We start from the raw sequence: 25000 nt of genomic DNA, 5'->3' as shown, positions 1-25000 counted from the left end.
TTTTTTTTAATCTATCTGTTTGTGGGTGTGTGTGTGTGTGTGTGTGTGTGTGTGCATGTGTGTGTGTTTGTGAGTGAGGGAGAGTAAGAAAGATAAATCCAGGCTCATATCACTTGATCACTCTCGGCTCTGCTCTACATTTTCACCTTCCTGCACGCAGTCACATAAAACTCCAGTGTCGGTGATCTTCACAGTGATTTATTTACTGTTAAAGTCCTTGGATCCTGATTTATTTGATCATTTACATGTGGCTGACAGAAAGGATGGGGGAATGTGTGTGTGTGTGGGTGTTTGTGTGTTTGTGTGTGTGTGAGGGAGCTGACAACACCCACAGCAGCACGAGTACATGGCATGCTCGGATGCACTGTTTGAATTAAAGGTTTATTAAATTACATTTGCATTCGAGGCTTTTTCCCAGTGTTTGTTACGATGTGCACCATCAGGAAAATGCTTCCGTTCACGGATCATAAGTGTCACAAGTGACTAACTGCAAGAGTCAGGGCTAACAGGACCCTGACAACAAGTGCAATAATTACTTCATTTCCCTTCAATACTTTATTACCATGTCAAAGGCGTCTAATATACACAGTCACACAAGGAGCCCTGTACAGCAACATTATTTTTATTTTGCATGTCTTTGCTCATCTATAACTTTAGACCCATTCAACTGACACATGCTGTTCATATATTGAATTATGTGTAGATGTGTGCAAGTTCATAAAATTTGCAAAAACTTGTTTATTTAATGAGTTAATAAAAGTTTAATGGATTGGATAGATTTTTTTTTTTTTTTTTGTAGACTTTTCTGCCACCGATCTCCTCATACAGTTTTTATGCTATGAAGATGTTCCATATGTCAAATCATGTGGAATTATTTGTAGATTTATGCCAATATTTTGTTTATCTATATGCCTTATACTTTTTGAGTTACTAACATTTAATTATAACAGGTGTTCATTCAATTCTGTGTTTGAAAAAAATGGGTTAGGCCAAAAAAAAAAAAAAATAATAATAATAATAATAAAATAATAAAATAAAATAAAATAATACTGTAGTCCAGTACAGCTACAACCTCAATACTAAACACAAAATTAAATTACACATTCTCGTCAATGTCAAGAAAAACTGAACATTATAAACTTTGTTGAAAGGTAGAATTTATGGCAGAGCTGCTGCATTGAACTGCATTAGACTGTACAGGTGGACCTGATAAAGTGGCCATTCAGTGTATATATATTTACACACAGTTTCATAGACCTCCATTGTATTTATAAGTCGGCGTCTGTGTACAGCAGAAACTACTTAACTTAACATGACATGCTGATCAGCCGTGCACATTCTCATGCGGATGACATGTACGGTTTATGAGTTATAAAATACATGGAAGTCAATGAAGCCCCATCCGCTCCCATTGTATTTATAAGTCAGCGTCTGTGTACAGTAGAAGCTCCATTCAAATTTCTAAATGATCAGTATAACATGCTGATCAAACATGCGCACTCTCATAATGATATACACATCAACACAAAACCAAAGTAATGAGCTTACCAACTGACAGCAATCACACGTATTTTCTTCACGAAATGCTCCTTTTCCAGTATTTTCTTAGCTTTCATTCCTAGGTTTGTTATGATAGAGTGCTGAGATTGAAGGGAGGATGCTGCTGTCATGATGATAATTTTCAGTTTGTTTAGAGCGTGCTTTTCTTTGCAGATAAATCTAATAGTGCTGCAGAAGAAGAGACTGTTAAAATCTGACAAATATGTGAGAAACAGGTGATGTTGAGCAAAGCCAATTATGTGAGTTAAATCAAAGGTTGTTTTGTGGCTCATGGGTTTCAGATGGTTAAAAATGTTTGAAAGGCAACGAGCAGGCACCATGAGACCCATCACACATTACCAATTGTCTAGTTACTTGAGTCCAATCAGTGATCCACTGGACTCAATGTGAAGTCAGTCTGATCCTTGAGTTACTTGTGGATCATTTTTGCCACCAAAACTCAGAAAATATGCAAGTTAAAACACAATTTATCTCAATTTGCAGCTTGTGGCTTGGAGTGTATTTATCATCATGCACAACCAGTATCAGCCATTATTTAACGGCAAGTTAGATGTTCTTATCATCCACGCAAGATGAATGAACTTCTCCCTTCAGACGTGTTTCTGAGCAACCTATCACGTAATTTCTCAGAAGTGTCCCTAATCTGAATTCGTACATGAGCTGTGGTAGATAGCAGCTCCCCCTCACTCCACAACTTTGGTGATCATCTCAAAATACAGCTGTGTTTTATCTGATTTCCTGCAAGCTGACCTTTTTTTTTTTTTTTTTTTTTTGGAGAGACAGGATCTCAGCCTGTCGCACTCTGTCACACCTGCCTCTCCTCTGTCTCCCCCTCTGTCCTCTCCATCTGTCGAACTTTCTTTGACGGAGGAGAAGTCAAAGACAAACAAGGAGAGGCGACAGACACCTGCGCTTCAGGAAAACGAGGGACTTGTGACCTGCAAGTTTTACATTTGAAACGATAAAACTTTCATGATCTCAGTTTTATTGTACCGTGACAATTCTCTTTCTCTGTGTGTGTGTGTGTACGTGTGTCTGTGTGTGTGTGAGAGAGAGAGAGAGACAGAGAAAGAGATTTAGTGGTTCTGCCAGAACTAGCAGCAGCATAAAACTGGAGTGTGTATATAAATCAACCTCACTCAGGAAAATGAGTTGTTTGCCGGTGCAGTTTCTTTAAGACACACACGAGCGTGCACACACTCTTTCTAAACACAAACTCACACTCCTAAATATGGAAGGCACTTCTTTGTTGCCTGGAAACACACACACACATACACGCACACTCAAACACACACACGCACACACACACACAGGGCATCTAATAGCTGTAAATCAAGAGTAGAACTGGAGCCAGAAGAAAATGGAAAGAGACAGAGAGAGGTCAGGAGGAATATTGGAATTGAATGACTAGAGAGAGAGAAAGAGAGAGAGAGAGAGATAAAAGAAGGTTGTGTCCATTAAGTAATGCGATGAGGTCTCAACTAATCAAATCAAACTCATGCTCAATCATTCACTTCTGTGAGAACTTTATGAGACGCTCACACACACACACACACACGCACACGCACGTATACACACACACTCTGCAGAGATGTTAAACTCGATTTACAGTCTACTTGAATCTGTTCAGGCTTTTCAATCAACAATACCATTTAGTGACCTTTCTCTCTCTGCCTGTCACTCTCTCTGTTTCTGTCTCTTTTTTTGTCCCGTTCTCAGTCACTATTTTTGGTAGTGCAACTTCCGCGTTGAGCAAACTTTGTGTGTGTGTGTGTGTGTGTGTGTGTGTGTGTGTGTGCATTTTGTGTCAGTCTTTTGACAGTCCAGGGCTCTGAGGCTCCTGTCTAACAAAGTAACTTTCCAGGGAGCAGGTGTCAAGAAGTAACAAGACAGAAAAACAGAGAGAAAGTGAGAGGAGCGGGGGGTAAAGAAAAAAAAAACATTGCATTTAGTGGTGTCAGATTTCAGATTTTGACTTATTTACTCTAGACTGGAAGTGCGGTAGGCTGTGGAGCACAAGCATAAGGTGAAAAAATGGTACAGTGATAAGTGACAAGAATAAGTTTTAATATAAACTAAATCATTTAAAGCGACAAAACATTAGTCAAAAGTTTACGTACATGTCGGTGTAGAGGAGAAAAAAATCAGAATTGCAGTTAATTGCCAACAAAGCACACAAGGAGATGGGCAGTGTCCCACAAACAACTGTAGTCAATGGGTATTCCCTGAGATAGTCTATACTGGGAGATACTCCACCTGCAAGAGTATGTGAGGCCACCTGTAGGGGGCGACATAGAGCCCTAAAACTGGGCTGAACACAGTAAAATTAACAGTGATCAATGGAACTAGTAGAGAAAACCAGCTCTCTAAATTATAATATTTTTACTTTGCATTGGTGAAAATGACCAGATGCTGGTAAAGAAGATACAAATTTTTATGCATTTAGAAGAATGAACCCACACACACACACACACACACACCCACACACACCGACCCCCACCCCGCCCCACCACCTCTTGGGCAGCCTTGGCTACCATGTGACCTTCCAGCGCAGTTTCATTACAGCAAACAATGGGAAATCCTGTTCCAGCGTGGTAAGAGGAAGAATGGAGGAGGGATGGATGAAGGGAAAAGAAAGAAGGAATGAAAGAGACAAAGAAAGATAGAGAGGTTAAGTGGTGAGAGGCAGAAAAACAAGATGGAGATGGAGATGGAGAGAGAGAGAGAGGTGATTGCAGATGGGAGCGCTGCTACATCCAGCAACAACTATGAATAATGGAGGGACTACATTCAGCATGTATGTGTGTGTGTCTTTGCTGTCTACATTATTGCATTCTTATGTTTATGAATCCCCCCAAGAATTTGTCAAGAACACGTTTTCGTACATGCATGTGTTCATGTATGCCAAATTGGCGTGTCGGCGTGCGCACACGTGTGTGTGTGTTGCGAGGAGTTAAGTGTTTTTGTTTGCTCTAGTGAAGCATGAACGCCCGTGTGGGTGTGCTGTCAGCGCTCATCGGGAATGCAAGCGAGCCATATGATGAAACACACGATAACATTATAAGTGTGGCCCCTCTTGTGAACTCAGTGTGTGTGCGTCGAGTTGTGACCCCCCACATCTCGGCGGCGTTGGATGCATTACTCACACCGCCCTCTTTCTCTCCGTCTCTCTCTCTCCTTCAATTTTTCAGTTCAGTTAATATGTAATTCAGTATTAGCATCAACTGAATTAATGGTATAGACATTAACAGATGACTTGGTTGTAATTGAACGAAACTCAGTGACTATCCATGTTATCAGCAGCGATATAAAATATTAAAAAGGCTGTTTCGCTCTCTTTCCCTCTCTCTACCCACTTGCGCTCCTCTAAATAGATTTGCATGTAGTTGTAGGTGTGTTCTTTCTCTTCTGCCTCATGTCTGACTAAACATTACTGTATATTCGTTCTCCGCGCTGAGTGTTTGCCACCGCGGCTGACGTGGCGCTCCAAATAGTAATATTGAGCCAGTTTCACCCACTGTTGCTGTGACAGCTCACCAATGGAAACAATGGGCTTCAACCTTTCCACTCCTCCATCGCTCGCTCCTTTCTCCCTCCTATCTCTCACTCAAATCCCTCTTCTCCCACTCTCTCTCTCTCTCTCTTTTTTGCTCCATGCATGTGATGACAACAGTGTGGCCAGAACGAGAGCAGCACACAAACAAACCGCTGCTGATAGTAATGCTGTGATATTATTTTTCTAGCAAAATGATGAAAATGCACACCCGAGACCACGCCGTCACCGTAAGAAGAAATTCTAGGGGAAACACTGACAGGATCATCAATTCAGGCCAATTTAGCCCTGAGCCGTTCGATTTGCTTCGAGATTTGTTCACGTTTTCTAATGTTTAAAAAAAATAAATAACCTTTAAATGCCTCATTTAACCACGCGTACCTGTGTGCTGTCTCATTATTCCGTCTCATTACTCTAACAAAGCCACATGGTAATTCAAATTGGCCAATTAAAATATTTATGCAGCGGTCTTAATCTACGTGATTATGATTGCTTGCATCGTTATTACAGTAACATGGTCTGTCAACACTGAAACGTGTGCCAATGCAGTTTCTGACCACCAGAAGTGCGATGAATTTAAAAAAACGAAACAATGAATAGTTTAATTATCGTATTGAAACCATTCTGAGTCGGGTACAGTCCAGGCTTCTGTTTTCTCACCGGGTGAAATAGGCCAAAAAGAGCCACCAAAACTGAAATAATTTTATGGCATGAACTTTTTCAGAAATGCAGCCGCCGCATGACGTAGTGCCATGCCTTGTGTTTTGGGAGGCTCCCCTGGGTGCTCCGAGTTAATCATGACTCTACTTAAGTTGTGTCTCGCATTACGTCAGTGTCAGCCCGGGGAAAAAAAATAGCCGCGTCTGGAGGGCAGATAGCAGCCTCTTAGTTTCCCAGTGGGGAGTATTAACTTCGTCTTCACGCTCCACCTCAGAATCTGCTCCCCATCCTCTCCTATGAGAGCAGGGGCAAACTCTCTCCTGTCCATTTTAACACTGTTATGCCACTTGTTACTTAAGGTTACACTGGCTAACACTAATTATATGGTTGTATAGCAATGAGAAGGATGTAACGCTCCGTGCATCCTCTGAGTTCTTGCTATCTCTGGTGCCATCCACACTCACAGCTTGGTTTTGCATTTTAGCAGAAAAAAAAGAAAGAAAAAAAACCTCTCTGATCGCAGCCTAAAGGGGTGAACGTTCCAGAGTTTTATCCTAATGAACCGCTCCCAACATGCTCATGTCAACGTACGCTAACAGTGATGGAAAGGATGATGAAAAAGGTGATTACCTAGAATACACTCAGTGACTCTCTCTTTTTCTTGCTAACAGGAAGATCATTGAAGTGAAGATTATTGACGATGAGGAGTACGAGAAGAACAAGACCTTCACCATCGAGCTGGGAGAGCCCATCCTGCTTGAGATAGGACAGAAACATGGTGAGTCTGCCCGGCTATCTGTGTGTGTGTGTGTGTGTGTTTGTGTGACTGTTCAAAGAGAATATTAAAAAGCCGAGAGCGGGAACAGGAACAACGGGAGAGTGACAGACAGACTGGCGTCTTTATTTAACCATCACCACAGAGTATTGGCCCTCTGCGCAGGTTTTTGAAATCCTTTTAAAACATAATGAGGAGGGCATTGATTGTTTAAAGAGAGGCTGTGGGAACATTTCACTTTGAACCACTAAGAAGTGAGCGTTGGCAAAGATTCAAAAACCATTGAGGGGCTTTAGCTGTGAGGTGTTTGTCGAGCGTCTTCCTCTCTGTCACATCATGTCAGCTCACGCAGACAAGAGGAAAACCATCCCACACTCATCCCTCACAGTATCAGTCAATCTGCTGGCTTAAAGTAATAATCTATGACATTTCCCATGTTAATGTATGTCTGTTTTTCTGCTCTCTAATGTTAATTGATACAAAACAGTAGCAATTTAAACCCATGCCCAACTTAAGAAAGCTTTAACATGTGCTTTTATAAACACACATTTCTGGTAGCTCCTTTCTGCTGCACAGGAAGTGATGCATTTTCCTTTCCAGCAGCAACAACAGTGGTTTGTTTGGACCTAATAGAAGAAGAGGAGCTGGGTAGTAGGCTTGAGCAGGTATAGCCGCCGTGGCTGGACAGACGGCGAAAAGTTCCAAGACATTTGATCATTAGTTGTTATCCCTAATAATTTAACCTCCTTTTCCTGTATAATTTCTACCCCTCCTATGGCTAAGTCTAAAATTGGTCTGGTTTTTAATGAAAAATTTGAGCCTAGTAATATAGATTTTGTTTTTCCTACATTGAGCACCATTCTATTTACCTTTACCCAATTATTTATTAACTGTAGTTCATAATTTAAAATATTGCTAAGTTCCCCCGGTGTGCATGCTGAATGGTATATTGTGGAGTCATCCGCATACATAGCTATGGTGGCCGAATTCAAAACCAGAGGCAAATCATTTGTAAATATAGTAAATAATAGTGGGCCCAAGCAACTCCCTTGAGGCACCCCACAAAGCAAGAGGAAAACCATCCCACACTCATCCCTCACAGTATCAGTCAATCTGCTGGCTTAAAGTAATAATCTATGACATTTCCCATGTTAATGAATGTCTGTTTTTCTGCTCTCTAATCTTAATTGATACAAACCAGTAGCGATTCAACCCATGCCGAACTTAAGAAAGCTTTTACATTTGCTTTTATAAACACAAATTTCTGGTAGCTCCTCTTTGCTGCACTGAAAAGTGATGCATTTTCCTTTCCAGCAGCAACAACAGTGGTTTGTTTGGACTAATAGAAGAAGAGGAGCTGGGTAGTAGGCTTGAGCAGGTATAGCCACCGTGGCTGGACAGACGGCGAAAAGAGCGGTGATTGAGAGGATGTCTGTGAAGGTCCTCAGTCGTCCAGGTCATGATTATCCACCCAGAGTCCAATCAAGGGCAACTGGACATGTTTGTAGATTCTCAAAGCTGTCCTGTCATCCCCTCCCGGGAAATCGAACCACTCATTCTTTACCCCTTGTGACCCTAACAACCGTCCTCCACTCCTGTATAAGCCAATGACCTGGATAACGTCCCGGCACAGGTTAAATACCTGGGACTCCCCACCGGTCTGTCAGAAGTGAAGAGGCTTTTTGGATGAGAAGTGAAACGTCTTCGAGAGTCTACAAACAAGTCCAGCTGCCCCAGATTCAACCCCGTGTGGACAAATGAAAGGAGGCTTGGATAAACTGCTGTGCAGCGTGCATCAATTCGGCTGTGCCAGAGGGCGCATTGAAGACTTATAATTATTTAGGGTGCAAAATAAAAAATGAGGTGCCGGGATACCTTCCAGACCAAGTTTTCACCTTGATTCCACCCCTTTGCTGCATGCCATTCCCTCTCTCTCTTTCCCTCTCTCCACTATCCACTGCCCAGTGAAGCAGAAATGCACCCAAAATAAGCTTTTAGAACAAAAAAAATAGAAAGAGTGCCATTTGGGACAGGGCCATAGTACTGGACATACTGTTTGACTGACAAGTGATCTCTGGATGGTTTGTCACACTCCATCTGGGGAAATATGTGAGGAGATTTCAGCAAGGTAAGCAGCGAGGAAGCATTCAGCCGAACACGCTGCTCAGTCCATGTCTGCTCCATGAACGTCTGCAGCTCTCCAAACTTCACTTCTGAAACAAACCCTTAATATCGCACAGAATGGAGGAAGCTTTAGTTGAAAAAAAAAACAAAAAACCCTGCATTGGACAGACACACATCTAATCTTTGCCACGTGACTCGGGGCTGAAAAGAACCAACGCCAAAAGTCAATAAGTAATTTCTGCAGCTTGTGTCGGCAATCACTCTCCTAATCATTTTAATTCCACTGGACTGCAAGATTACCACAAAGAAGGAGCGAAAGAAAGAACAAAAGAGTGAAAAGAGTCAAGTGAAGCATCCGCAAAAAGTCAGAATGAACTTTCCTCTGCTCATTTTACTATAAAATTAATGATTTTTATTCAATTCTCTTCTTAGAAATTAATCTATGAAATGATAGAAATACCCATTAGAGTTATTTACATCTCATTTCACCTCAAGTATGAGCATTTTTGTCCAACAACCGAAGCCTTTTTGATTTAAATGAACCATTTGATAGGCCTTTTCTGACAAAGGTCGATGCCTTTGTTTCACTGAGGTCACACACACACACACACACACACACACACACACACACACACACTCATAATCTCCTTTTCTTTGATTTTTCTCACTCACACTTTTGTGCATATTCTGTACAATCTCACACACACAATCCCCTTCCTCAGTACAAATATTAAAAATATATACTATCTCTCTCTCTCTCTCTTTCACACACACACACACACACACATAAACACACTTCCTGGTGAGTATGGGTCCATATTGTAGATGTCGGACATAAAAAGCCAGCAGCCCAGGGCATGTTTCATTACAGGGGGAATGTAATTAGTTTTAGAACGTTGTCACATCGCAAGTGGGCTGACATTTACACACACACACCCTCCCACACACACACACATACACACACCCACGCACGCGCACACGCAGCTTTTCAGTTACAGTAGTTCTACACTGATACCAGTTGACTGAATTAATGGCTGTCACTTGGTGTGAAGAGCGAGTGAGGCGGTGGACGGAGACATATGGAGGGATGGAGGGGGGAACATATGGTAAGAGGCAGATAGAGAGAGAGAGCTTTGTTACCGCGGAGAAATATAATTGCCTTGCGGGTTTTCTTAATAACATGGGATGCTTGATGGCCCGGGTTTCCCTCGTGGCACGCCAGCATGTGAACATTTGCATTAATTGTGCCATTGTCTTTCGCCGCTGCTAATACACACATTTCCTGAGATGACACGCCAAACTTCAGGCTTGTGTGACAAAATGCAGAACACATCTAGATTAAACTTTGCCTTCAAGATGGCAACCAGAAAGACTAAATTGACATACTGGACATGCACATCAGCCTCTGATTGGCTCACAGTCATTTTCTGCGTTGGTTACATTGATTAGTCCTCGAGAAATGACCTCACATGACTTCCACTTCCTGTAAAAAGAGTAATTAGTGACATCATCCTGCACTAGTGGGTGTAAATTAAAATTTCAGCCAATAAAACCTTCTCAAATCTTTAAACTTCCTCTCTCATCCGCCTATCCCTTCAAACAAAACCTCTCTCCCAAACTGATATCCTGTTGGTTTGCACTTGTGAATGATCCTTCCCTGCACTTTGTCCCGCCCCAAAAATCCTGTTTCAACACGAACATAAAATCAAGAAAGTTTCATAAGGTTAGGATTAGGGCTGGATTAGGGTTGGGATTAGCCAATCAGAGGCAGAGTAGGGGCAGGTCCTCCTGCGACATGCACGTCCAGTGTGTCAATTTAGTCTCTCCTGAATACAGAAGCCGTCGAAGGCATAAGAGCTGCCACTGAACAACACCCATGAGGACGTCATTAAAAACACCGCTATAAAAGTTGTTAATGAATTATAGTAGAAACCATCTGCCTTTTTCAGAGCAGTCCACCTCTATATCATTGAAATTGGCAAAAGCATCCTACAGTAATTATGCAGATTTGCACTTATGAGAACAACTAGCAATATCAGAATGAAACACTTAAGAGGTGTTGGGTGGTGTGGAAGGTGTGGAAACTCGACACAAACACAGAAATTCAAGTAAAACTCAAAGTAAGAACAACCGCAAAAGTTCAACTAAATTCCTACTCCAAAATGATGACCACAATGGTATTAAAATAAAACAAATTATAGTAAATGATATGTTTAATTGTTTGAATCCATTGTTCTAAAACATGTATTCAGGAAATTCAGATTGCTGAATGGATAATTATTACCGGAGGCTTGTTAGTTTTTGCTGTGTTCGAACTGTAGTGTATTGTAATGACTGGAGTTTTCCTCACTGAACGGCTGTGCTCTCAGTTTTTGTGCTTCATGAAGAGACCCGAGCGCAGTTTTTTGTCTCTAAAATGCTTCAACAAATCTGCAGTTTATGTGAAACCAGGTGAATAATGCTTATAGCTTTGCTGAAATCTTGCGAGTTCATTTCGTGGCTAATGCGATGTGATCTTATGTGACGTTTTGTTTCTACAACCGGCTCCGCTGTGTAACTGATACTGAAAACTAGAAAGGAGAAGATTAATGATGTGGGGATTTATAAATGCAGCAACTCCAAGTAGTTTTTCACAAATTCACCTGCTGTGAGAGTTACTCATACTTCCTGTTGTTGTTTTTGTCCTGTGTGCGATATTGTGACTTTATCAATCTCAACAATAAAGGGAATGGTGTAGTTTGTGACCACAAGTGGCACTGTAGTGGCACTCCAGAAAAACAGTGTATATGTGTACGTATCTTCATATCACATATCATGCTGTGCGGGGTGACATGTGACACCGATGCAAACAGTGCAACTTTCAAATTTCCAAATCTTTGGAGGTAGAAAATGCATTAAACATGAGTGTAAGGCCTCAAAGACACATAGAGCTGAGTGTGTTTACAAGGGAAACTACACTGGCATCCATCTATTTTCCATACCCCCTTATTCCTTCTCAGGATCCTGGCAGCTGCACTGACTGGGAGGCAGAGACTTCTTGGAAACTGCTGGCCCTATCTGATTTATTTATTTATTTTTTTTTAATGACCAACCAATCAACCTCGCTCAAACACACGGCTCTCCTCCTCACTCTGTCCTCTCATACCACTGACTCGCTGCGTCTCTTTCTTACCTCCTTCACTGTGTGGCTCGCTCATTTTTGTATCCCACTGTGGACATATTTGCTCAGATCATGGGTGAAAAAATCTTGTCGTGTGTTTCCTTTTTTTGGATGAGTTTACACACCGCAAGGCAACAGCCTACAGATCTAACAATAGAGAAACACAACACCGTAAAAAAAAATGCCAGTACAGTGGAATTTCATCTGTGTAAAAAATGACGAGTAAAATCAGCAGATAGCTTACTACACTATATTAATATATATGTAAAAAAAAAAAAAAAATACTATCCAAATCCCAAAATTGAAAACCCAGTACTTACCTGTGCGGTATATCCAAATAGTCAAATGTTTGGGTATAGCTTTAAACCATGTAAACCCATAAATATATAACGAAAATACAGCAAAATTTGAATTCCTGTATTACGTCTCCTTCACATTAGTCTAACGCGATCACAGCAGCCCTATTGGCCCAATGACCCGACCGTCTCCTGTGGTTTCCTAGGAGACTCCAATGAGAACAAGCCGCTGGTGGGAGCAGAGGAGGAAGAGGTCGCCAAGATGGGATGTCCCAGTCTGGGCGAGCACACCCAGCTAGAGGTGATCATAGAGGAATCCTACGAGTTCAAGGTAAGTGTGTATGTGTGTGTGTGTGTGTGTGTGTGTGTGTGTGCGCGCGCATCCCGACATATGCAGAGCTCTCCCTACACACATTCACACACTCTGCTTCACCTGCTTCACACTTCAATCCGTTCCAGCAGCCGATGGGCGCGCGTGTTGTCAGTCAGTTTAAGAATTCATTCCTCTAATTGCTGCAGTCTATTTATAACTTCTTCTCCCAAAGCCAGAAGATCTCAGCCGCACGCTTGTGATGTGATCAGATGTTAAAGTCTAGATGATAGGATGATCACCAGCCAGTTTGACAGGAAACAAGTCTGCATGAAATATCAGGTAGAAGAACAGCAACTTAAATGAGATCTGAGATGATTTCCACTGATGGAGGATTAAAAAAAAAAAAAAAAAAAAAAAAAAAAGGAGTGTGAATGATTAATTCTGCTCACATGTAATGGACTGTCTAATGAGCTGTTTGTCGGGGCGATCGTAGATTTGCAAGAGACAACAAATCATTAATTGTAAGCGAGTTGCCATCTTCCTTTGATAAGAAGTGCATCACTGGCTCCACACCATTAAATAATACAGAGTGCAATTACCAGCTCAGAGTTACTGCTCGTCCGTTCAAGCAGCAAATTTAAAGAAATATTGGCCGGGGCGTCTCATAAATGTTACACATTATCGGGAGTGCGTTTTCAAATTTGCTCAGTTTGTCATTAATTTGGCACCGAGTGACTGTACGGGTTTGACATTTGGTGTGTAGGCCTCCAGCTGCAAGAGCACCCAGATGATGTTGGTGTTTGTGCAGCCATATTGCCTGTTTATTGTTGGGGATCCATTATTCTGTCAGATATTAAGAGTTCATTTAGTTCCTGTATTCATGTGAACGCTCATGTTTTTTCTTGTCATTTAGAAAATGTAAAGAATCATACAGTCACACTGTGTATTCATATTACGCGTATCACATTATTCATTTTTGTGTGTGTGTGTGTGTGTGTATGTGTGTGTGTGTGTGTGCGTGCAGAGAGCAGTATATGAGCTGCTTTGCAATGACAAGGTTATCCATCTTTCTCGCTGTTCACTTTTCTGTGCATGGCATTTTTTTTCTGTAATACTCTATAATACTGTCATCTATCTGCTTGACTGGTGGAGCCAAACTTTACATCAAAGTCCTTTTTCTTCACTTCAACTTTTTTTTTTTTTTTTTTTTTTTTTTTTAACCCATGAACACCCATGTCAGCATCCTCCTTAATTAGCCTCAGTTTGGCTTAATGAGCTCAGTTAGGCTGATGCTCTTATTGATTACTTTATGGATTGAACACATTTTTAATATTCACACCGAAGCTGACTGACTTCACTTTTTATGGCATGTATTTTGAAATGTTCCGCTTTATGTATTGCGATTACTGCATATCATCATTGTGAAGCGACTGCTCGTAAAAACAGGCCTGTATTTTGAGTTACAGTGATTACCAAAGCCCCATTTTTTTTTTGCCCCACATTCAATCAAACTTTCTGTAATTTCCCCAGAGAAATTACAATCTACATGAATATATAAACCAGAATGACTATAAAGCTTCTGTATCTTTCACTTCATTGCCAACCCATGTCAGCTTTTCTCTTGACACAGCATTGTCAAGTCAGTTATGGTAATGATGTTTTGCATCAGCATATTTTTTCCCCTTCCCCCTGGTCACGGCTTCAGACATAAACCTCACCGAGTCTGCCCAAAGGCTCTTCCTAGATTTCACGGGGAACATCAGTGGAATGCGGCATCACAGCTAATTTCACACCAACTCATTAATTAGGAGATTCTGCATGTTGCATTATTACTGTTGTGAAATGCGGGCTTTTCTGTTTTTTTTTATCAGTATTTCCAAAGTGGCGACTAATTGAAAAGCCTGAAATTAGGATTTTCCTCTTTTCTGTGTGGTTGTGAGTGAAATAACAACTTGAGTGTTGTGTCTTTGTTTCTTTCTTTCCTGTTCTGATTGTCTGCACTTGTATATGCGCATATTTGCTTGTTTGGATGTGTGTGTGTGTGTGTGTAGAGCACGGTAGATAAGTTGATCAAGAAGACGAACCTGGCTTTGGTGGTGGGAAGCAGCAGCTGGAGGGAACAGTTTGTCAGCGCCGTCACTGTCAGCGCAGGTAACACACACACACACACACACACACACACACTTCTTTTCATCAACTTTTGTGCCTCCCATATCATCTTATTGTAACCCCGGAGAAATTTTGATTTATGATCAGTGTTTTTGGTTGACGTTTTTCTTGATTTTTTTTAAAGGTGAGGAATGACAAGACAGTGCAGATCACTTGAAACTTTGTCTCGGTGTTATATTTCTTATTCTGTCACGCTTGCAATTTAATCCCCCCAAACCAGGCAGTCAGCACAACCAGCACCCCCTTTTGGGAATCCTGCATTTATAAACATTTTGTGCAGGTATCGCTGGTCACAAATACCTAAAGGATATTTTTACCTCGCAGGAAAGGAAATTTACTTGCATAAGGGAAGAGTCCGGCTTTAATCTGATTATCTTTCGCGTTGCTGCCTCAGGCGAAGTTCTCGCTCAAGTTGAAGCTGAACGAAGCTTGATCTTTTTGCCTCGGTTTGCAATTTGCAACTTTCTCTCTCCATTTCCATCTGAAGGAGACGACGATGAGGAGGAGAGCGGCGAGGAGCGGCTGCCGTCATGCTTCGACTACATCATGCACTTCCTCACCGTCTTCTGGAAGGTCCTGTTCGCCTTCGTGCCGCCCACCGAGTACTGGAACGGCTGGGCCTGCTTCTTTGTCTCCATATCGCTCATCGGAGTCCTGACGGCGGTCACCGGCGACCTGGCGTCGCACTTTGGCTGCACGGTGGGACTGAAGGACTCGGTGACGGCCGTGGTGTTTGTGGCACTGGGCACGTCGGTGCCAGGTAAATCAGGAGGGAGGGGGTTTGGTGTGCATGTGCATGTTTGTGTGTGTGGTATTCCCTAAGTTGTCATAAATGTCTGATGCTCAGAGTCTCCATTCATGTGCCTCGCAAAGCGTCTTAAAACTGTTGCTGCTTCGAATGGTGCTTTAGAATGGAGTCGACAACTTCAACAAACAGCAGAAAAAAGGATATGAGATCATCCTTTTCAAATTCTCAGACTCGCAGTGCAACATAATCCAAGTATTGACTTTCCATTTTTATGCCCAAGACATCCCAGATCAATAGACTTTTCTCCAAAAATCACAAAATAGACCATTTCTGTAAAATGTTCTTACATGGATTTGCCTGTTGCAACTTCACCAAACTGAAGCCCTCCAGATTGCTCACTGGCCAGACTTCCACTCTCTTCCCTTTCAGTGAGTCAGTTTGATAGTTTTTGGGTGAAATGAGGTGAAAAGTGCCTGTCCTGCCTTCCTGGCCTCATTCTTTTTCTGCTGTAACCTGATGAATCTGCGATCCCTGGCCACTTCAGGACTTCACAGCCGGTGCAGGTGTTGTGTTACGGTAGTCAAAAAATATTTGATATTGTCGGTTTGGCTCAGGTAAGTCTGCGAGTTATTTTGGGCAGTTATGATTGAATCTGTGAACCACCCAAATGAACCAAATCATTGGTCCCAAGCCAAGCCTCTGATCATTAGGTCCTCTCTAGTTGTCAGGATTGGTAAATTGGATACAAATTGGCCCAATAATCCTCTAGTGTGTCCCCAGTGTAATGAAGCAGGACAGCCTTTATAGGGCAGAGGAGAGAGAGAGAGAGAGAGAGAGGAGGGGGGAGGGCAAGAGGTGAGAACAGGGAGCAGGTGAGAGGCTGTGAAACAAGAGAGGAGATGAATGTTTCTAACAAGTTTTAGAGAGATCAGTCTGTCTCTCTCTCTCTCACACACACACACACACACACACACACACACACACACAAAAGCCAGAAGTTATAATGACCTGCCTTACTTGCTGCACACAGACTTGCATCACCTCGAGCGGCAAATACACTCATATGCAATCTCACCCACCCACACACACACACACACACACACACGCGCACACACATACACACACACCTGGGTACTACAGCACACACAGGTCAGAATGATGGATGGCACAATAGTGAAAACACAACATCCAATAAGAGGAGGAGAGAGAGAGAGGGGGAGAGAGAGGGAGAAAGGTAAGGGTAATGACACTGGAGAACCAAGTCAGAATAACAAATTGACTGGGATGGGTTGCAAGAACAGGCATAATAGAGAAAGGAGGGGGAGTGTGAGAAAGACAGGGCAGTGAGGGAGAGAGAGAGAGAGAGCTAGGAGGTGTAGAGAGACATTGAGAGTAGATCATCGTGGAAGGATGGAGAGCGGGGCAGACACAAAACGTGAGGGGAAAAAGGTGAAAAACAAAAGAGTCGCCGGCAAATCAGCAGCAACATGACTTGTGACAGAACACACACGATAACGGGTGTGAAATCCCCCTCCAAATCCACACACACATGCACACGCACACACTCCTCAACAGGCCTGTAGAAGACATTGATTCAAGTGCTGCTTCCCAGAGAAGTCACCACAGGCCATCAAAGTTACCGCCTGGAAGCAGCAGAGGAGCCATTTCTATAAATCAAACGGAAGGGCGACAGTAAAGCGGCTGACGAGAGCAGCGGCTAACGGAGCTGAATTAAAACCCTGGGACAGAGCTTCACCCCGGGGGCCGCCGGGCTGCAACGGAGCCAGGTTTACAATTCAATTTTGATTCCTGACTCGCTCACCGAGGGCTGCCGGTGTTGTCCCGCCATGATGAAATCCGGGGGAGGACTAAATGTCGGTCTCCTTTCATTTATTTGCTCATTCGTCTGTCCTGTCAGGAGCGGTATCCCAGACGCCGGCGATTGAATTTTGACCAAACTCTCAGTAAAGACGCATCACGGTGCTTTGAAATTACGCTGATTGCCCAATCACGTATGATATATCAATCGGTCCTAACTGTGTTTTCCTGGACCCGGGGGGGGTGATGCATCTCACTACTGCACACAGGTCATTACGAGCTGATATATTTGTTCCTGATTGGTCGTGAAGGGGACTGCATCATTCGCCAGGGACGATGTGTTTACTGTCACCTTGTTCCTGGAGTCAAAAGCCTGAAACGTCCTCCTTCGCTGTTTAAAAAGTAAAACATCCACCCAAACCCTCATTTTTAGGGATGTATGATAATATCGGTGCGTCATCAGTATCAACCGATATCGGCTTCAAAATGAAATATTGCCGTCACAATAAGAGCAGGCATAATAATAATAATGTTAATTCCACTACAGGAGAGACTTGATGTTCAATGAGGTGGAAAAAATATGTGCTTACATTACTATCAGCATTGGCAAACAGCCAAAAGAGCCGGAAAATATCAGCATACCGGATATCAGCAAAAAATCCAATATTGTGCGTCTCCAGGAAATATATTCGGCGGGGCAGATGGAGGCAGAAACGAAAGCCCTGAAATTCTCAACATGCGCGAAAAGTCCAAGGAAGCACTTTGTTGCTGTGATGTGTTTGTGATTGAAATAAGATGTTGACATGACGCATCATTTAAGGAGGGATTATTCAAAAGTTGGATCTCAGAAATCATGGAAATGAATTCAGAAAGGCTGTGTTCTAGGTTGGTTTTGTCTTGGGCTTCTCTGCCTTTGGCTTTTCTTAACCCATGTATTTTTAAATGGGTACTTTTATTGATGTTTGGTTTATTTTCTCCCCAGCACCATAAACAAATTAGGGGATTTCAGCGGTCAAAACTTGTGTAATGAGCCTCACACTTCTGTGCATCGACCACCACGTATTGATTAGATGGAAGTTGAAGGGTGTAGGACAGAGCAGATTTATTCTTTTATCCTTATTTATGCATTTAAGCTCCTTCATTGATTATTTTGCATTTACACTGCAAAAAAAATCTCCATTTAGCCTCATATTCAGAGTTTAAATTTTGATTTTATTTAAAACAAGTTAAAAAAAAAAAAAAAATCTGCCATTGTAATAAGATAATCCCGTTTTTTCCCAGTGCTGAGAAACTTTTTTCCAGAATTTTCCTGAATCAAGAGTCATGGCATTGAAGCCGCATTGGAAACAACTGGGATAATCCCATCCCACTCGTGGATTTTTTTTTCATTTGTTTTACGAAAAGCAGGATTTTAACACTGAACAGGATAAGCCAGGATAAGACTTTAAGACTAAAATGGAGATGCTCTGCGGTGAAGGAAAATATCTTCCCAGGACTCAGTGCTCCGCTCTTAGTTTGGACTTTTAACGTAAAAACATGTGATAAAATGTGATTTCATATCAGCGCTCCTGGCATTAGTCAGTACAGATTGGAGCATCACCAGAAAGATGGAGAGTGTGTGTGTGTGTGTGTGTGTGTATGTGGGGGTGATATGCAAGTTCATGATTCAGATCCAAACCCACAATGTAATGTGCCTTCCCGTGCTGAGCCACCCAGACCTTTTGTTTCTTTATCCCTTCCTTTTTTTCGTGGTATATTTTTCCCAACAAGATTAATATTCATCCCAGAGCTGCTTATGGATTTTTTTTCTCCAGTTGTTGATGTGAATTTCCACTGCTTTTACTGACATTTCACCAGTGTGTCTAAAAATAGAAATAAGCCCCCCAGAAAGGCCTACAGTAATAAGTGTTAGCTGTTTCCGTGCTTGATGTTACCTGCCAGCTCAGGTGAAGCATTTCTCCCTTTTCTGCTGAAACGGTTGAGCATCACAGAGTTGCATTAATCAGACCCACTCCATCATGCACTTATTATTATCATTAAGATGAATGAAACCTCCAGACATGAGGAATCATAAGTCCAGCATTTTTATATGGCACTTTGAGTCAGAATATTTCTTAATTATGGGTTAAAAATAGATTACTGCTGTGCCAGGTGTAAGAAAGGGGAAATTATAGCCGTGCTTCCAGTTGGTGGTTAAATCAATTTGTTTCTTTCCATACTAATCCTTGAAATTTGGTTTACACCCCAAAATTAGCAGCCTTCTTCACAATTATGCTGCCACCTTTGATTAACAGCGCTTCAGTCTCTCTCGTCTTTTTTCTTTCTTCTCTCCCCTTGTTTTGCTCTCGCCCCTCCTTACTTCCACGCATCTCTTTCTTTACTCCGTCTCTTTCTCCGTCTGAGCGGAAGTCATTGCTTTAAAAAAAAAATGCGATATAGTAGCATTTGCATGCGCGTATAACCACATCCACATTTCTCTTTTCTTCCCATTTTCTGTCTTTCTCCTTTCGTCTTTTTTCTTTCTTTGTCATTATTTCCCTATTAATCCTCTTGTCCTCTACATCCCCACTCTTCCTCACATTCCTATCCAGTAAATTTCAGTCTATTAGTGTGTGTGTGTGTGTGTGTGTGTGTGTGTGTGTGTGTGTGTGTGTGTGTTTGTGTGTGTGCCTTCGTGTGTGTGTGCGTGTCTGTGAATTTGTATGCACAGCACGCGGTTCCAACCTGTTGTATGTTACCTTGAGGTAGTTTTCTTCTCTCTAGCGAGAAAGATGTTCCATTAATGAACATCAAAAGTTTTCTGTTAAATTACTTCTTCAGACTCATCTTTATAATCTTGCTTCTAATTATATTTTTGTTTTGCTTTTGACCTCCCTTTTATGTTTGTTTTTGGGTTTTTTTTTTTTGTCTTGTTTTGGAATGTTTGCCCTGCTTACATTGCTTTTGATATCAATTTTATAAGGTTGTATAGTTTTAGTAAAAGAGAGGTGTTTTGTAAAGTACTATATCAAATTCTATATCAATAAATGTTATTATTATTGGTAGTAGTAGTAGTAGTAGTATATGTTTACAGCAAAATGAAAGAAGGAAGGTCCAAATCAATAATAACAGTTCATTACATAAAGGTCTACGTGATTTTAAAGAAGCAATTTCAAAGATGATGAAGAGGTACAGTAATTATAAATCTCTCTGCTCCTTCATCCAGACACTTTTGCCAGCAAAGTCGCAGCCATCCAGGACCAGTACGCCGACGCCTCCATCGGCAACGTCACCGGTTCGAACGCCGTCAACGTCTTCCTGGGCATCGGCGTGGCGTGGACCATCGCCGCCATCGCCTGGCGCTCGCAGGGCAAGCCCTTCATGGTGGACCCGGGCTCGCTGGCCTTCTCCGTCACCCTCTTCACCATCCTGGCCGTGGTGTGCGTCAGCACGCTGCTGTACCGGCGGCGGGCCTCAGTGGCCGGCGGCGAGCTGGGCGGGCCGCGGACTTGTAAGGTGGTGACGTCGCTGCTGTTCGTCTCGCTGTGGCTGATTTACATCCTGCTGGCCTCGCTGGAGGCCTACTGCCATATACCTGGGTTTTAAACAGCGGAGGAGGGAGGAGAAGGAGAGAGACCTACTGCCATACGAGACCTAATGAGAGAGAGAGGGCGGAGGGGGAGGGAGGAGGAGGGACAGGAGTGCGTGCCCTTCAACATAGTGGGCGATAAACTGGATTAACTTGGATTTACGAAGATATTTTTGTACTGAAGCTGCCAAAATCCAGTATTTTCCGACAGTATTCATTCTATTTAAATTTGACCATTTTACCCCCCAAAATCACGAATGTTCAACAGAATTTTAATCTTGTCAGAGAATAGAAAAGCCTCTGAAATAACAATTAGGATATCATTGGACACTAAATCCTCTTTTCCACGGTTGGGCAGAATGGTTACCAGGTTCATGTCAACAATTATGGTTTCTTTTTCCATCTATTGTGCTGTCCACATTCAGAGTAGCAAGTACTTGGGAAAACAACAGTGATGACAGCGGCGATGTAGTTGGTCAGAGACAGGCTCCTGCAAGTCGAATTCAACAGTTCTTGTCGTGTTTCAGTCCGCTGGCTGACTGCAGTGGAGGATCTAGAGCTGTTTGTAGTGTTACAGCGCTGACCTTCACTGCTGTCTGCAAGGATGTGAACAGCTAACAGTGAGCAAAATCAATAGTGAGGGAGCCGTGTCTGACCCCGGTGTGGACCCACACAAGCGAGGGAAATGTGAAACCAATCAGTGAGCGTGCGCCGTCGTTTCCACCCGGTGGTTCTGCTGCCATGAGCTCGGCGCTGGCCAGCCATTGTGCTCCAAACCGTGCCGAGGCGGAGAGGCCACCACGACGGTTACGTCCCATGCTCGGCTCCGTTCAGCCCGACCGTGGAAAAGAGGCCAAAAACTCACCGTTGAAAAACCAGACTAAATGAAATTGCTGTGGGTTTAGCAGCTCATTAAGACAGGATGACCCACTGCACCTAGTCATTAACGGGGGAAACTCTGGGATACTGCCGTGAAATGAAGAAATAATTTGCAAAAGCGTTATTGTACAATTAAGTCAAATGTACAATAAGGTTTCACAGACTAGCTGTGGTCAGGGAGGGGCGCCGTAATCTGATATTTAATAAAAGGCTAGCATCATCCTGAAATATAGGAACACCAAGAGAAGAGAGGTGAAGAGAAATGAGAAGAAAAGAGGGAAAGTGAAGGAAGGTTTGATGTGGTGAAAAGCAAGAAGGAAGGAAGAGAGAGAAAAGAGAGAATGTGTATCTGCAGTGGGTTAGAGAGGAAACAAGTAAACAAAGTGAGTGGAATAAATGGAGAGGAATACTCCCCCCTTCTTTCTCTCTCTCTCTCTCTCTCTCTCTCTCTTTCTCTCTCGCTCCCTTAGTCCTCCTATGTTGGTCGTCACGGGAACAGTGGATCCCTCCCCTCATATCCATGGCAACCATTAACATGTAATTCTATCAGTTACTTACTAACATACAGTACAGCACCCGCTCCCCAATCGCATACACCCACACACGCCTCAACATACACACACACACACACACACACACACACACCTTGGAGCCCTCAGGTGAGTTAGTGATGGACGACCACTGACTAACAGGTTTACCCGGGCGCGGACGGGCAAGATGAAAACAGACGATACCAACGTGTTTTATTTATTTTTTTCTTCTTTCTTTGGAACTTCTTTCCCTGAAGCCGGAGACGGTCGTTCTTTCTCTCCGCTCAGCCCTCTCTTCCTGGATACACTGTGCAAAGGAGCCCCCTCTCCCACACACACACACACACACACACACACACACACATATCCTCCGCAGACATGCTCCCTCTCCTGACAACACCATCATCTCTCCTCTCCCTCTCGGCTGTACAGACTGTGTACATAGTACGCTCCTCCGTCCCTCCGTCTTGCCTTACTAACTCCCCCATAGGTCGTTGAATTGTCCTAACGTCGTGGTGATATGAGCCTGTAGTCAATGACCCCCCCAACACACACACATACACACACACACACACACACACACAAACACCCACCATTTCACTCAGATTGAGCCAATCCCAAGTCCCTCTTCCTTTATTCCAATTAAGTCAATCAACAGCCTCCTTTTACTCTCACAGAAAACCCGCCTTCCCCTCTTTTTTTTTCTAAACCTTTTCAATGGCGTCAAGTGTTTGATGTTGTTACCGTGAAATTGTAAAAAAAGAAAACAAAAAAAAACACACACACAACGAAAAACATGCCGTATAAATATGACGGGATGAGAACTAAGAAAAGGGAAGTCACTGTGTGGAGATGACGGCAAAAGCGATGACAGACTTCGGGACACGATGGTGTGACTTTGAAGACGGAAGATCACCGGCCAACATGATGGATCGACGGATCGGGAAACAAATCTATCGAAGGCGGGACGGCCAAATGAGCTAGTTGGATGTACTGTACAAAATAAACGGAAGTGTATATATTTGATAAGTGAAGTGGAGGTATTTGATAACGGGTGTCATGAAAAATACTAAAAGGCAGTGATCAGACTGGAGGCTTTGAAAAGGCACACTGGTCTGGAGCAGCACCTAGAACTGACTCCACAGACCAATCAGAATGATGATGATGATGACAAGGCAAAACAATGACCATGCCCATTGTTTCTGATTGTTCACGATAATATAAGAAACCTTATCAATTTGTGTGAGGGAAAAAAACACTAATATTTAATTTATTTTACATCCCCCTCCCTGCAAGCAAACTAGAGGGAAGCCTTTGGGGAAGATGTATGGAAGGATTTTTTTTTTTTGCCCTTTTTTTTCTGGCGCAGAGTTCAAAAACTTAATGGACATTTACTGCATGGGATAAAGACTGTAAGAAGGTGCAACAGGTGGGGAAAAACGGAGATGACAAAAAAAAAAAAAAAGGTTTAGAACAGGATTGTACACTCCAAGGACACTGTACGGCAGCTCTGAAATACCACATGACTGTTTTGCAGCAGGACGTGTGGACGTGATTTACCTTTGTACTAAACTCAACCCCAAGTCTCTGTTATCCAAAGATTTAATAGGTAAAGAACATTGTCACAGATCACTTCACAGGTAGAAAACCATTCAGCCATTGTAGAAGTCCTGTTCTGCGTTCGCACTGCGAGGCCTTCCAAACAAGTCCTCTTGAAGGGGGGGAGCAGCAGTGCAGCGGTGTGACTTCGCCAGTGGCTGCATCTGCAACAGGTAGAAAGCCATCACTTAGGAATCTTCTATAAATAGGCCCGGAGTGTGTATGTTTTGCATGAAAAAGGATGAAACGGCAGCTCTGCACAGGATGAAGAAGTATGAAGAAGCATCTCTGAAATCAAAGCTTTTCAGGAATTAAGACCGGGGGGGAAAAAAAGACAATTGTTCTTTTCCAAGTGAAATTAGTGCATTTTTGAAAATGCAGAATGCGCTTTGAATGGCTTCCACTGGTCCAAGGAACCTGAAATGTATTCACCACATAAGCGACAGTGCACGTCTTTTCTTCAAGTGAGAAAAAGAGAAAACTGCCAAATTTAAATTGAGAGGGTTTTCACACTACAGAGAAATGTGACAGCAAAGTGTTGACAACCTGTGTGCATCAAGCTATTAGCTGTGCTCAGCCGCTGGTGTTTTATCCATATGGGGATTGATCCTGTAACAAAAGCTGTGCTGTTATTGTTTTTATTCGTTCTTGTGAAAAAGTCTGTTGATTCAGGCATGATGTTTGTATGGAAGTTGATACCAGTCAGATGTCCGAATTATTTTGTATGAGAGCATTACTTTCACATATCACATCAAGGAACTCGCCTGCCATCGCTTGTCTGCTCTGTTTGAAAATGTGTTCAGGCCCAGGCTCAGATATAAATTATGTTTGCATTAATACCCATGTCCTACCCAGGGGCTGGATTGAAGCTGGACAGAAGGGATGGCATATGTCTTGTCAGTGCAAATTATTAAACGCCTGCCTCTTGTTAACAGCAGAATAAAAGGGAGAAAGAACTGAGGGAACCCAACCGTTTTTCTCTCAACCCACCCCCAATGTTGACAATATGAACTACAAGGAAAATCAGAGAGGAAACAATAATTTACCTATTTGTTGTGCCCTTTGTTTTTTTTTGAGTACGTTTGAGAGAAAAATGGGATTGAAAACAACAATTTACCTGCCCACCATCTGCCTTGTTAAATAATGACAAATTATACCCGCTGCTCTCGTCCAATTGAAACGCAGGCTTAACAAAGCCGGCTCAGTCGTGAGTGGCCACACTAAGTGGGTCGGGCGAAGCCAAGAGCT

General features: G+C 42.6%; 1 protein-coding gene across 2 annotated transcripts in view; it reads left to right on the top strand.

The window, feature by feature from the left end:
• The window catches only part of slc8a4b (solute carrier family 8 member 4b), a 112654-nt gene that overhangs the window by 83682 nt on the left and 3972 nt on the right, over nt 1-25000 (top strand). For both annotated transcript variants that reach the window (XM_030075566.1, XM_030075565.1), the window contains 5 exons: nt 6445-6551; nt 12335-12459; nt 14493-14592; nt 15098-15370; nt 20382-25000. The exon at nt 20382-25000 is cut by the window's right edge and continues 3972 nt beyond it. In XM_030075566.1, the coding sequence (XP_029931426.1) occupies nt 6445-6551; nt 12335-12459; nt 14493-14592; nt 15098-15370; nt 20382-20761 (985 nt within the window). In that variant the 3' untranslated portion in view covers nt 20762-25000. The remainder of the gene's footprint in view (nt 1-6444; nt 6552-12334; nt 12460-14492; nt 14593-15097; nt 15371-20381) is intronic.

Source organism: Myripristis murdjan, chromosome 18 (assembly GCF_902150065.1).
Source record: "Myripristis murdjan chromosome 18, fMyrMur1.1, whole genome shotgun sequence".
In the NCBI taxonomy this organism is placed as follows: Eukaryota; Metazoa; Chordata; class Actinopteri; order Holocentriformes; family Holocentridae; genus Myripristis; species Myripristis murdjan.
Note: the sequence above shows the minus strand (reverse complement) of the source record. Positions and strands in the feature narration are given on the sequence as shown.